The 15067-nt window shown below is 42.9% G+C and overlaps 1 protein-coding gene across 5 annotated transcripts in view; it reads left to right on the top strand.

The window, feature by feature from the left end:
• The window catches only part of dlg5a (discs, large homolog 5a (Drosophila)), a 45082-nt gene that overhangs the window by 18749 nt on the left and 11266 nt on the right, over positions 1 to 15067 (top strand). Inside the window, exons 7-22 of one of the 5 annotated variants that reach the window (XM_058651318.1) lie at positions 414 to 726; positions 2307 to 2537; positions 3334 to 3518; positions 3953 to 4078; positions 5973 to 6105; positions 6334 to 6461; positions 6607 to 6782; positions 7425 to 7528; positions 8672 to 8764; positions 9555 to 10604; positions 11497 to 11617; positions 11713 to 11857; positions 12200 to 12330; positions 12439 to 12552; positions 13193 to 13361; positions 14252 to 14329. In XM_058651318.1, the coding sequence (XP_058507301.1) occupies positions 414 to 726; positions 2307 to 2537; positions 3334 to 3518; positions 3953 to 4078; positions 5973 to 6105; positions 6334 to 6461; positions 6607 to 6782; positions 7425 to 7528; positions 8672 to 8764; positions 9555 to 10604; positions 11497 to 11617; positions 11713 to 11857; positions 12200 to 12330; positions 12439 to 12552; positions 13193 to 13361; positions 14252 to 14329 (3297 nt within the window). The remainder of the gene's footprint in view (positions 1 to 413; positions 727 to 2306; positions 2538 to 3333; positions 3519 to 3952; positions 4079 to 5972; positions 6106 to 6333; positions 6462 to 6606; positions 6783 to 7424; positions 7529 to 8671; positions 8765 to 9554; positions 10605 to 11496; positions 11618 to 11712; positions 11858 to 12199; positions 12331 to 12438; positions 12553 to 13192; positions 13362 to 14251; positions 14330 to 15067) is intronic. The other 4 variants (XM_058651319.1, XM_058651320.1, XM_058651321.1 and 1 more) reach the window with 4 other exon arrangements.

A 15067-nucleotide genomic window follows, 5' to 3' on the forward strand; every position in this document is an offset into this window, starting at 1 on the left:
GGTATGATATCCGTACTCTAGTAATAAGTAAAACATGACCAATATTCACTGATATTCAACCACAGCTGCTGAACCAAAGGACAAAACCTTAACAACTGCATTTAAGTGCCATTTTCTTTACTAAATGAAATTATGTTTATCGTCTGAGATCCACATGCAATGCGTCTAAGGGCCACCAGTGGGCCACGAGCCACACTTTAGAAAAACCAAAACGCTGGGACACGTGTGCGTCAAAAACACTCTTTATTTACAGATGAAACAAGCTCTGTTCACAAAGACCTCATAAGTATTTTTCTGGTTTCCTTGAGAACCTCATAATTTTGAGGTTTAAGCGTTTTCCGACATTTTCTGGACCTAACTGCTAATTTACTCTGAAAATGACGGTTAGTTTGATGCTTGTGCTGCCGCCGTAGGTTCGAGACGGTGCAGCAGGAGCTGAACAAGTCGTCGGCCCAGAACAAGGAGCTGCAGCGGGAGATGGAGCGGCTCCAGTCGGAGGTGACGCGCTACAAGAACCTGCAGCTGAAGTCGGCCAAGGACTGCGACAAGTACAAGGAGGAGCGCGACTCGGTGTTCAACGAGTACCGGCTCATCATGAGCGAGCGAGACCAGGTGATCAAAGAGCTGGACAAGCTGCAGACGGAGCTGGAGGCGGCCGAGGCGCGGCTGAAAAACACGTCGTCTGAGCGCGTGGTGGCCAGCGAGGAGCTGGAGGCTCTGAGACAGGTAACAAGAGTGGGAATGTTCAAAAGTGAAGGCTGGGAACTTTAATGTCGTTAGAAGAGAAAAAAAACTCCCTTTTAACTGGAAGACATCTCTGGCAGAACCAGACTCAAAGATGTGCAGCATCTGCCTAGGCCGGATGTGGTGAAAGGGATAAATGGGGAACAGGATATGTAGGGAGAGAAAAAGAAAGTGAAACTTTTCTTCTTCTTTTTTTAAATATACGCACTCATTTTGGTGTGAAAGAGTAACAAGATAATCAGACATTGGTTGAAAACATGAAAACGTTCGTTTATCTCCAACATTTAGCAAGGAAATGTCAATAAAAGCTCAATATTTTTGGCTAAATCAATCAGATTTGATTCAAATACAGTTGAATATGAATGCTAGTCCTCCGTCACGTGACATCGCAGATGATTTTTTTAAGAAACGCAGTTGAAACTGTTGAAGCGACGCGTTTGAGCCCAAGTACGACAAAAAGTCACGTCAGATTTGATGACATTAGCAGGTTTAACTACAAAATTAATTTAGCATATCTGCTAAATGGAAGCTAGTGAACATCATTACATGAGGCTTGCTTATCATGGTGCTAGCTACCCCCTGACTGTTTTCTGTTTATGAATTTGTCCTTTTGTTTTTGTAATTCTTTCATTCTTGCCATTAGATGTCACTAATTCTATCAAATAATAACCAATTTTCTGGGGAAATTATGTCAGACATGTTACATGTTAGTTTAGCACAGCACACAAGTGGTGATAGTTAGCCGCGCTCTGCCCTAAAGTAACAGAATCTACTTCTAAATCATCACTTTTATCAAAATTTATTTAATCCAAAATGGTTCTATGTCGTTTTTTATTGGCTACTTGCAGTTGTATTTTATATATAATATGTCACACTAGCACTGTTGCTTAGCAACAAAGCTACAATGTGTCTAAGACGAAAAGGAGGAACACGTGCATTATTCAGTGATTTTAAAGTCTGGCACCTGTGAACCGAACTCTCAGCCAGAAAGTCATGGGTTCAATTCCCGATTCCATTAGTCGACATGCCAATGAGAAAATGAATGGAAAAACATTCCTCTCCAGCTTGCAATGAATCTTAGGATTGATTGTGTTGCAACAAATCGGCCGATTGGACCGATATCGGTGTTGATATCGACTGATACTTAACGCTGTAATATTGAAATGGGAAAGTGGAAAAACGTGAAACGGAGCCTCTGAAATGGGCAGAAATAAAAGTGAAAATAATGAATTTCACAGGAGTCTTCGCCGCAGGGCTGAAGCCGCTCTGTGCCAGCAGCCGTCGCAGCGATCACCGCATCCAACAAAACGCTTTTCATCCACAGAATTAAGACTTAATTCAGCCTCATGAAGGATGAGGATTTGTCAAGGTTGTGGTGAAGAAAACACTCAAGAATACATTTTATAAAGACATCATTACGCTCATAATTCTTCAAATATTTGGCATTTAAAAACAAAAACATGTTCTGACTCATCAGTCACAGCCATGTGAATGTGCTGCTACATCTTCTAAAATGTCAAAACAGATGATGCTTCTCTTTAATTCCACGTTAATCCCGTCAGGAGCTGAACTCGTCGCTGGTGGACCGCGACAGGGCCATCTGTGAGAGGAACGAGCTGCTGGAGAAGTACTGCCACGAGGTGAAGGACAAGGCCGAGGCCCAGAAGGAGCTGAGTCAGGCCTGCAAGGACATCGAGACGGTGCGCGAGGAGAGGGACGTGGCCCGCAAGGAGAGGACGGAGGCCATCATTCAGAGGGATCAGCTGCTCCGGGAATACTATCAGGCCAGACAGGTAAACTGAAACTCACAGGAGTCATGGAGCTCGTACACTACTGAGGTTCACGCAGGAAAAACCTGCTCTTAAACTAGAGCTGAACGAGTTTGAATACGTATCTAATTGAAATGATGGTCATTTTTACATCATTGTTTGATTTTTGTGCAGATCTGTAAGAATTAAAGATGTTCTCTTCAGTCTGTAGTGTAAGATGTACAAAGATCAAGACAATTCATCTCAAATTATATTTTAACACATCACACTTTTGGCTTTAACAAATCTTGCGCCTCTAGTTTAAACTTAGCATAAAATGACAATAAACCCTCCAATTTTTCCAAGAATGGTTGTATGAAGAATTAAAAATAGAAAAGTTTCTTTAGCCTTACAACGCTTTCTATTTACGTTGGAATGAAGCAATATGTCCAACATTTAACAAAATATATACACAGCACTCTCTGTACGACTGATTTATTGTTAGGGGCTGTTCCCAGTTCCAACCACAAATGGACATTTACGTGTACTTCCGGTACGTCCATCTTCAGGGCACGTCGCCTGGAATCAGAAAAATACATCAAAATCACTCGTGCATGAAACAGTTCTGGTTACTCATCCACATCCCGGGTTTTAAGCCATGGATAGTAAAATGTATGGGATGAGAAACACACAGTTATGGTATTGCAAGAGAGAGAAATGTATATTTATGAGTATCAGGGCCTGAAAGAGGATTTAAAGTGGTTTTGAAACAATCGGCAAATGAAAACGTAGCATGTTGAACGTTTTGTTTTTACGAATTTCCCTTTTTCAACGTTCACAGAAACAAGACTCGGCGACTCTGGACATGGAGCGAGCCAACAAGGAGATCGAGATGCTGAGGAAACAGTACGAGGCCATGTCCCAGGAGCTGAAGGAGGCCACGCAGGAGGCCGAGGTGGCCAAGTGTCGTCGCGACTGGGCTTTTCAAGAGAGGGACAAGATAGTGGCGGAGAGGGAGAGCATACGGTCAGTCAGTCTGACTTATTCCGTTTATATTCATTTTGATCCGAGCACTGTGACAATATCGCATTCGTGCCAAGTTTCCAGAGTTTTTATGCATGTGAACCGGCTCAAAAATGACCGTGAAGACACAGAATTATAATCTGAAGGAAAACAATAGATTGGCACCTGTTACACAATTTATAATTTACGTTTCTCAACATAAAAGAGACCGGAACCTTAACAAATGTTATTATATTCTCTCACCATTTTTTAATTTCCTTCTTTTTGAATGTAATGCTAAATTTCTTTGTCTTTTCTGTCAAGATTATTCCTTAAATTCTGTGTTTTTAAAGATGTCTGGTACTTTTTTTAAATCACAATGAATGTCTCTTCTTTTTTACAATAATCTATTCATTCATAAAATGTGAATTTGAGTTGAATGAATGTCTTTATTCCAGGACTCTGTGCGATAACCTGCGGCGGGAGAGGGACCGAGCGGTCAGCGATTTAGCCGACGCTCTGCGTAATCTGGACGACATGAGGAAGCAGAAGAACGACGCGCTGAGAGAACTCAAGGAAATAAAGTGAGTACATGGAAAAATATCTGTATTTATTATCAAGTCTTGACAATCAAACATTCACACATCATTTTCACCATTTCACACGTTGTCACACAGAGTGAAGGAGTGAGGGAAAAAACCCCTCAAACTTCCTGTGAGGAGATAACTTGCTCTACAATAATAATAATGATGGGACACTTATACAAAAGAAAGGTTTTATTTTTTAGGCACCTTTTAGACACCAGGTGTTTCCCAAACTTTCTATGTGTTGACCCACTTTTTAACCCAAATCACACATAATATAGAGCACATTTGGTCATAATGTAGCAACGCATTTTCAGCCTAGTGTCCTTTTTTAAAAAATATCTATTTACTAAATAAAAAATTCTATTTGACATTAATTCTGCTAAAATTTTGATTTCATCGCTCACTAATTGATCTATTTTATTTGTATTTATGGAATCCACTGACATTTCATTGTCTCGGAGTAAAATGACAGTAAAGACACTTATTTCTTCTCTTTCTGACACAATATTTGGTTAATAAAATTAATTAAGGAGCATTTTTTTTTTTTTTACATATGACGTGTTAGAACAGAGAAAATTGTCTTTTAAAAAAAACAAAAACAAAGGGATAATATTACACAAACATGTAGCAGCTTCTCGTCTCCTGCTGTTTTTGTCTCTGTAAACTGTTTGTTCTCAGGCGTAAACTGTGAAAATCTCCCTCTCAGTTGTTTTGTGTTGCATCCAGATTAAAAAGTGTGTAATCCCACACAGAATCAGTCTTTGGACACACACACACACACACACACACACACTCACTTTTCCCTTTTATAAATTTGTTTAAAAGCTCCCCCTGCTGGCTGTAATTGTGTATAACACAGTGTATGGGAGCATGTGATATTCTTCCTTGTAGTCCATTAAAGGTGCTTGTTTTTGAGCCAATAAATGGATAATATTGTTTTTGTAAAAGTCTAATTACATTACTGAAGCTACAATGTCACTCTGCATTTGCTCTGAATTCTTGAAATGTAGGAAGTTTAAAGCATTTTAACCCTTTTTTTTGCAATTATAACCTTTTTTAAATAACAATAATGATGATGATAAAGATAATGATAATAATAATAATAATAATAAAAAATGTTGTGTTTTCTTCATGTTGCATGATTTTGAGATTTCCTGTGGAGGAATAACACAGACTAGGATATGTCATTGAATACCAAAAATATTTTTTTCTGTACTTTTAAAAAAGTACTACCCTCTCGGCACCTTAAGTGCCAAAAAATGTCCCATCAGCATGAACTGTGTTTTTGAGTATTTTATTTTCAACCATCACCATTAATCCCTGATCATGGAAAACAAAATTTATCCATTGTCATGTATTTTCCCTTTCTGGCTTCAACTGGCCATTTGTAATGCACCACTGCCACCTGCTGGACAAACAAAACAAAGTGGGTCCAGAAAATGATGATAAATTGTACAAATATATATTTTGAGACCTGGACTTGGGAATGGAAGCTTAATAATATGGAATGCATGCTCTTATTTTGAAATGACAGAGAGATGAATGAAATGGTTTATAGTTGATTTCAATTCAACAGAAGCAAAAATTTTAAAATATCACAAAAACCCAACAACAAATTAAATACTATATGTATTTAACCCCCCCCCCCAAAAAATGTGTTATGTACTACGTGAATTAAAATGATTCCATATTTATATACAACCTGAATATCCAGTATGTGTTAACAGAAGACAAAACTTAATCTCAACCCATCCACATCTGTGATGTTTAAGCTCTAAAATCTCTTCAGTGTCGAGTCTGTTTGCATGTGATTTCTTCAGTTGTCTCTACAAATCCATCATGGAGTAAGTGACCTTTAACTTGACCACATGCCATGTCCGTCTTTGTTCAGGGAGAAGATGGAGAGCCAGCTGGAGAAGGAGGCCCGGTTCTGTCAACTGATGGCCCACAGCTCTCACGACTCGGCCATCGACACGGACTCTCTGGAGTGGGAGACGGAGGTGGTGGAGTTTGAGAAGGACAGGGTAAGATGATCGTCACAGGCTGTCCATTCGGAGGTGCAACTCTGCCCTCCACTGTTCAAAGTTCTGTTCATCAGCATGGTTCTTCAGGTTCTTCAAGTCCTTCAACAAAGTTCAGAAGTTCCTCAACTGGCACATTTAACTCCTGAGAACATCTGAAACGCTTGTTCAGCCTTTAAGTGAACTAGACTTTGATGATATTAACATAAAGTTTGTTTTTTGTGTTCCCAGGATGACATGGACTTGAAGGCACTTGGGTTTGATATCACAGACGGGGTAAATGATCCATATTTACCAGGAGATTGTGGAATATTTGTGACAAGGGTGGACAAAGGAAGTATTGCAGATGGAAGGTTAAGGTAAAAGCTGCCTCCAGATTGAAATCCAAAATGTTTTCCTGTCAGTCTCCTCTTCTCTGTCGACCTCTCTTCTAAATAACAAACCTGTTTTACTTTAGGGAAGTGCTAACATTTAAAATGATTAAACTCCTCGTTGTTTTTCCAGAGTGAATGATTGGTTGTTGAAGATCAACGACGTAGACCTGACCAATAAGGACAGGAAGCAGGTGGTGAAGGCCGTGCTCAGCGGCGGAGGATCCATCAACATGGTGGTACGAAGACGGAAGTCAGTGGGAGGGAGGCTGGTCACTCCTGTCCACATCAACCTCGTGGGACACAAAGGTGCGTTAGCGTGCTAAAATACTTAGCTTACTTATTCATAGTGAGAACTCCGAACTTCCGGGGACAACTCTGGATTTCCAACATCAATAACCCTGACATGGGATTCCAAGATGGCTGCACCATACAAACACTGCTATTTTTACCAATAATATCACTGCTGTTGTGTTTATTTCACAGTAAATCAGTCGAACACATGGTCCTGATTCATTTTTAACCTACTTTTAACCTAGTTAGCTGGCAGACTATCTATCCAGTTAGCTAGCAGGTTAGCTAGCAGACTATCTAGTTAGTTAGCAGGTTAGCTAGCAGACTATCTGTCTACATAAGCTAGCAGGTTAGCTAGCAGACTATCTATCTAGTTAGCTAGTAGACTATCAGACTATCTATGTAGGTAGTTAATGAGCAGACTATTTAGTTAGCTAGTAGACTATCAGACTTTCTAGGTAACTCGCAGGCTAATTATCCTTCTACTGACTTACCTACCTATATTAACTACCAAATAACCCGAGTGTCTATTCAAGTTAGCTAACTACTGTATTTGCCATGTGTTTTGGATTTCCTTGTGTCCATCTACAGAATCTTTCCATCCCAGTCTCCAGAGTCCTACATATGTTATTAAAAATGTAACTTCCTGTATGACAGACAGTGGTATTGGTCTGGAGAGCGGCGTGTTGGTTGCTGCCATCGTCCCTGGAAGTCCAGCAGCCAGAGAAGGTTCTCTCTCTGTGGGAGACAGACTGATCGCTGTGAGTCACTTTTGATTTTTGACATTATATTTTAAACCTTCACACCTTCCACTCCACAGCTCAAACTGGTTTCCATGGATTCCTAATCCAGGCCTTGATCCATCCCAGTATCTTCACTCACTCCTAACCCCAGATAAGGTGGATTTGGATTAGCATGTGAAGTAGGAGGAGGAAAGTCTTCTCCTTTGGATTAAAGTGTGACATAAAAAGTGCGGCTCTGCAGAGATGGATGGAGCTGTCTTTACACGCTCACCTACAGTGAACTCGGGCGGGAGTTAATCGAGGGGAAAAAGTCAGAAATGGAACCATTGTTTCTTATGCTAATCTGTCCTGAGCAGCAGAAATACCCTTTTAATTTAAATCTCAAGTATGGAACCTGTGCTGAACCCTTTTTCCCCCAGAGATCTTTAATGTCAGTGGTTCCACCTGAGAACAGAACATTTTGTAAAATGTGTCTAGAAATACAACATTATAAGGAAATACTCTCTTGTAGTGGTTTGAGGTCATGGGGACACGGCAGCTGCTGGTCTGCTGCTGCTGCTGCTTTGTTCTTGTTATTTAAGTGAATCCAAATGAAGGATTTCAAACACAGAAGTTACAAAAACAACCATTTTGAACTGACTGATGGAGGCAGCAGTGGATCATCTGTGTGCCGTGATGTTACAATCACAGATTTTTTAAATGGAGTTTGTTGTGGGAGAGTGAGTGAGTAATTTACTATGAAAACATGAACCTTCTAGTTGCTTCTCTTTAGTCAGACGCCTGGTGAGGCGAAGACCGATGAAGCATAAAGATCTTAATCGTGAAGGAGGATCGTATTTTACCATGCCCTTGTGCGCGTTAATCACTTTAGCCTATCGGGTTATATAAATATCTTATTTAATGCTTGATTACATTTGGAAAACAAGTGTAGAGAGCTGAATTTGCAATTAAATGCGTATAAGTTGCATTCGACATCATGACTCTGCCTTGAATGCGTCGTTTCCTGCTTGATAAAGTGTAAAACTCTACATTTCTTCTATCATTTGCTGTATTACCCTCTTTATTACCTGTGAACTGCAGAACAATCATCTCATATTGAGTCCTATGTGATATAAAAGTGTGGATTGTAGTGTGAGGGTTCACTTTCTCTCGTTTCCTCAGATAAATGGCATTGCACTGGATAACAAATCAGTGACGGAGTGTGAGGCTCTGCTGCGGAGCTGCAGGGACTCGCTGAGTCTTTCCCTCATGAAGGTGGGACACACTTATCTTCCTCTTTTTCTACTTAACTTATGCCCTGCTTAGCTTTCCAGCTTCACCCTGTTGGGTTTGAGACGGCGTATTGAAGTGTGGTTTTATGAGGTAGTAAAATGTCAGCATCTGTAGCTGAGAACCTGCATTAAACAGTCGAGAACACAACATACAGTATATACCAGCGAGGAGAGAAGTGTCTTTATCTCAAGAGAGTTTGTAAAATGCTTTTTCTGCCTGGTCACTTCATTTGAACTCAGTGATGTACGCAGCTGTTAGTTTGAAAATGTTCTGTTTTTCTCTGTGGGGTTTGGTGCAGAGGAGTTAAGGGTTTACAAAGCAACACTCAGTGAGATGAATTTGCACAGATTTTTGATGAGATAGCATAGACTTAATGGTGCGTTCCGTTTGTAGTCGGAGTTTGGATTTTTTTGTTCCTTTTCCAACTCGGAAACTCTGTTAATAGCACTTTTGTCATATTTGTTTCACAGTAAATCTGTCGTACACACAGAACTGTTTCATTTGTTAACATTAAACGTGTTGCTATGCTGGTTGTCTGCTCAAAACACCATTAACTTGATTAACGTTGCAGTGTAAATGGAACACAGCATGTGTAAAGGTCTCTATTGGCCGAGTATTTATCTTTTTATCTAACAATGACTGACCTGAGACCTGAGTCCGTGTCTGTGACCTTGTTTCTCCTGGTTTCTCTAAACCATGTTAAACAGGAAACATGTGAAAATGTCTCGTGCGTATCCTGAGCGTCTAACGCCTTCATGTCTCCTCGCTGCAGTTCTTCCCTCACAGCACGTCGGGGCAGAACATCTTCGAGAGTCTGCGCGACTCTTCAGAGAAGTCCAGCGGGCGCATTCACCTGTCGGACATCCACTGCAGGAACGGCCGCAATCTCAAACACAACAGCTCGACGCAGACGGACATCTTCTGCTCCGACGCCGGCTCCAGCGTCGGCAGCATCTCTGAGGAGAGGAGGAAGGTCAGGGGTGAATCTGATGAGGTGTACGGGGACGTCCTCAAGCCCTTCTCCATGGGTTCCCTCCACGCCATGAGCCTTCGGCCGGTGTCAGACTTGGGCACGGGCCGCTACGGACCCAGCGCGTTCCAGGAGTGCTGCCCTTACTCGAAGGGGCCCTCCTCTTTGCCCTTTGACCCCGTCTCAAACTCGGACTGCGTCACGATGGAGACGACGTTGGAGAAGAAGCACAGTGGAGGCACGTGGCCCAAGATGTTGGTGGGCGGGATGTCGGTCGCCCCGGATAATCCCAGTCCGCTCACAACAGCAGCCCAGCTCTCCATCTACAAATCACCCAAGCAGAGGAAGTCCATCTTTGACCCGGACGCCTTCAAGCGCCCCGACACGCCCTCGTCTAAGATGGAGTACATGGCGGCCAATCAGATCGCGGCAGTAGCTGCCACCGCCGCCGCGGTTTCCCACTCCCCGCAGCCTTCAAAGACCGAGTCCCGCTCCTCCTCGTCCACGCCGACCCCTCCGACCCCGCCCACTCGCAGCGACTCCTTCAAGTTCAAACACAAACACCAGAGCAGCTCTGCGTCCGACTGCACCATCACCTCGGACGGCAAGGGCGGCGAGCCCGTCATCGCCATGGCGACGGGAGAGAGCAGGGAACGCGGCGAGCGGGAGCGGGACAGGAACGGAAACCACTACTTCCTGGAGGGAAAAGTGCTGACGTCACGGAAGTCGTGCGATGAGGACATCGGGCGGACCCGAGGGGAGGAGCCTGAGGTGAAGAGGCCACGCCCCAAATCGGCCCCCGCCCTCCGCCGCAGGATGACACCTCAGCCCATCACGTTTCCCTCCTTCCAAGTGAGTCCAGTTAACATTTTTGAAGAGATTTTAACAGATTTTAGCCTCTTACTAAAAGATGTACCTAATTATAAGGATGTCAGTGTTCATTATGTCATTTATTTCACTGTTAGGCAGCGTTTTCTTACAGGAAACTGAAGGTTTGTGTGACTTTTGTTAACCGTTCTTCCTCTACACCAAAGACCATTAAGAAAATCAGTGTTTTAAGCACATGTGGACATGAGCACTGCTGGTCCACCGCTGCCTCTTTTATTAACTTTGTGTTACTTGGCTGTTTCTGAATACTGAAGTCAAAATATAACACATTTAAAGGAAGGCACTGAAGGAGGCAGCGGTGGAGCGACAGCTCCTGTGTGCTGTCACGTAACATCGTTGATTTTCTCTATGGGCTTTGGTGCAGGGTCGTGACACAAAGGTTGAGTTTCCTGCCAGAAAAGGTTGAATCATGTTGTAGTGTCACACAGAAGCTGACATAGACATGGATAAACCTTTTGTTAAAGTGTTTTCCTCACTGGCCAAACCTCAGCTATCACTTTAAATTGTTCCCTAATAAAGAGATGAAAAGTGTTTTATAAAAAAAAAGAAAAAGGAAGACATTTAAAAACATGCCAGAGGGCCAAAGCATCCATTTTGTAATAGAATGTAAGAGCCTGCCAGAGTTGGGCCTGATTGATGTCTGTGCCTCAGGCTCAGGCGACCACAGCAGCACCACACAGTGGATAAATGTTCATTTCACTGTCACACTGTGATCTTCCTCCTGTCATTTCTCCTCATATGACTCTTGTTTTTGAGCAACATGGTAGACTATGTTTCCCTCCTCCTCCTCCTCGCCCGCCGTCGCCGCCCTCCTGCAGGCGGAACGCTAACCGTCCGTTTCCGTCATCCATCACAGAGCTACTCTAACGATGAACACTCACCGGAGCCCAGGGAGCTGCTGCGCTCCTCACCCAGCCGCACCCACAGGCACAGCGTCGGCTTCGTCCCCACCGTCTACAACGGCGCCCTCCCTCCCAGTGAGTTCCCTCCCTTGACTTCTCACCACCACCATCACACCCTCGCCCTCGCCTCTTTAACGTCACACTGCTGCATGTGTCTGTGCTTCTGTCAGGTTCAGCCCACAGAGGACTGTCTCCCTGCCCCGCGGTCACCGCTGTGATGAGGAATCCGGTGTACACCGTGCGCAGTCACCGCGTTCACACCAGCAACTGCCCGTCTGTCGCCTCCCAGATATGTCACCAGCACACCCACACCAGGTGACACCCCCCCCCCCCCCACACACACACACACACACTCTCTCTCTGTTTAAAGTTCTGGTTCCAGCTGGAGAAAGTTGTTTAATGAAGATATGAAACTCTGAACATGATGTGAAGATGCTGTACACTTTATATTTTTGTCAAAAAACCTGAACTAGCCTTTTAAAATGAAAGGTTCTTACTTTTTTCCCACAGTCGTTTGTGATTTGACTGATGACATTTAAAGTTTCCTGCCTCCCCAAAGGCATGCTCACTGACTTTAACTGTTGAATGAGCACTGTATGTGTTATTAAATGGATTTTCTGTTTTTGTCATCAACAACAACAACAACAACAACAACAGCCCGCAGCACCAGGGTCACCTCAGCCTGGACCTGAGTCAGCAGAAGCGCACAAGCGACTTCTCGGAGTCGTCGTCGCGCAGCAGCAGAGCATCACACGGTACAAACTCACTGCCGTCCAGCGCACGGCTTGGTCAGTCTTACACGCACGCATGCACGCACACACACACACACACACACAGTCCTGTGTGTGTGTCCCTTTCTCGTGTTTGGATATGATGTCACAGCATTCATTCCTCAGTCGTCTCGTCCCGTCTGCTGCCAGGTTCTTCCAGCAACGTCCAGTACCGCGCTGAGAGGATCAAGATCCCTTCTACTCCACGTTACCCACGCTCCATGCTGGGCTCAGACCGAGGTACTGATCCCAGGATCCAGGCTTATACGATCACATTTGTAATATTAAAACACACGTACGAGTGTGCTGCATTACATGTGTACTCAGAATGTCTGAGGTCATATTCTCAAAGTCTCCAAGTTATTTTTTAATCTTTGTTTGTGTGCAGAACATTGTTCAGGGTCCACACGGGTCCTTGAAATCATTGAAAGTTTGTGATTTTGAAATAATAAAAAAAATTCAAGGCCCTTGAAGTTTTTTGAAAACCACCCTAAATAGATATTGGGGGTCATTGAAAGTGCTTGAATTTTGTGAATTTGAAAAAAAATTCAAGGGCCTTGAAAGCATTTGAAAACTACCCTAAATAGACATTGAGGGTCATTGAAAGTTCTAGAATTTTGTGAATTTGAAAAAAAATTCAAGGGCCTTGAAAGTTTTTGAAAACCACCCTACATTGACATTGAGGGTCATTGAAAGTTTTTGGAAACCACCCTAAATAGACATTGAGGGTTATTGAAAGTGTTTGAATTTTGTGAATTTGAAAAAAAATTCAAGGCCCTTGAAGGTTTTTGAAAGCCATGCTAAAAAAATCTCCTCACAATGCTAATGCTGCTAATTTTATAAAATTAAAACTGCAGATTTTTCTCTCTCTGCTCCTCAGGCTCCCTGTCACACTCCGAGTGCAGCAGTCCCAGTCTCATCACGCCGCCGCAGTCGCCGCTCAACCTGGAGACGACGTCATTCGTCAGCAGCCAATCACAGGGCTCCATTTCCACTTTACCACGGATCTCAGTCAGTCCCGTAACGATAGGAGAGCGAAGGAAAGACAGGTATGGGAAAAAAAAGGTCTCAATGTCCATGATTTTTTTAATTTGGATTTATTTAGTCTGTTTCTTGCTGCTTTTTAAACCACAACAAAGTCCATTGACAAACTCAGTGTTTTTAGCTCACAAGGACACAATACATTTGTGTCACTTAACTAATAACTTATCTGAACATGTGTTTTCAAACACCGATGGTGTGTGAGAGAGAGTGGTTTACAAAGTGACAGAAACTTCAGTTTCTCTTTGGAAAAGTCTGTTTAAAAGTGAGATTAAGCGGTGAAGATATTCCTGAAATGGCGTAGACTTAATCTGATGTAGATTTTCTTACTGGCTAGAGTATTTCTTTCTGATTTCCTGTTTCTCTTTAAATCTAAAAAGACAAACAACAACAACAACAAAATCAATTTGAAAGCACATGTCAATAAAAACAAACAACAAGTGCATAAACTGTGTTTGAAGTTAGAATTTTTAAAATAATCAAATTTTTTTTAAATCAGAACCTTAAATCAGAAACCTTGAACTATCCCTTCCAGAGGATTCTGGTTGAATTTATCATGGAGAGAATGATTATAGGATCGTTTCTGAAAGCGGGTCAGATTTGGCCCACATCTGCCTGCAGGAATCATCCTGGGCTATTTCAGCAGCCCCGTTGCCAGGCAACGGGTCTATCCTGGTCTGAGCACTGCAGTCCCCTTCATTGAAATTCAGACTGAAATCCTATTAACACTTGTTTATTAATTTAATAGACGCTCCAATCACTGCAGCAGTGATGTTTGAGCCGCAGTGTCTCCGTCCCTGTTTTTAAATTTGTCTCTGGTCTTTTTTTTACCCATCGCTTTCTCTGTGTTGATGTCTTCTGTCCCCCTCCCTCCTCTCTGTCCTCCTCCCGCTTCCAGAGCTCTTTACCGTAACCGCTCTTTTCTAAGGATTCCTCCGGCTGCGAGGCCGAGGTTCTCCTCTCTCAGGAGCCTCAGGTTCGTTCTTCCTCTCAGTGCTACCTCAGATTCAAGACAATGTGTCCTCTCCCGCTCCCACTCGTCCTCCCCCGCTGAGTCCAGCTTGTCCACATGCTGGAATGTTTATCCTCCATTTCAACAAGAGAGAACAAAGTTTATTATTTAGTCTTCTAGTTCTTCGCATGCTGCAGAACCTTCAGGGAAACTGTCCTGATGAACTTTAAAGGTTCATTGATGACGTTTGGATGGCTGCTCTTGTCTGGAAGCATGTCCTGTCCACCCCCCGCCATGATGCCAACGACATGCATGTTTCCCACAATGACCTCAAGCTGAATTACCCTTTAGTCTGCAGTATGTATTTAAACTTTACAGTGTGCTTTTGTTTTTTTAGTTTATTCTCATTCTTCACCTCTGGCTGCTGATCCATTCCTCGTATCTGCCTTTATTAGGGTTGGGTACCATTTATATTTACAACCAGTTCCTTTTCTGGTAGCTGCACCCTCTGGTACTGTAGCACTAGACTATATTTGCCATTAATTTGGCATTGGTTTTTATGCTGGATTTGGCTTTGCTTGGGCTTGAAAATCAGGGGGTTTGTCCAGGGACACTGGCGTTAGAGACTCAAGGAGACCGGGGTTGATCCCTGATCCTTCGGTTGGAGGAAGACCACTCTGCCCCACTTACAAAAATGTAGATAATTTGGTGGAAAAATGAGCCCAAACTTTGGAAAACCTTTGGTAAATTGACTGAGTTCGA

The sequence above is a fragment of the Solea solea genome, chromosome 15, assembly GCF_958295425.1.
Source record: "Solea solea chromosome 15, fSolSol10.1, whole genome shotgun sequence".
Classification (NCBI taxonomy): Eukaryota; Metazoa; Chordata; class Actinopteri; order Pleuronectiformes; family Soleidae; genus Solea; species Solea solea.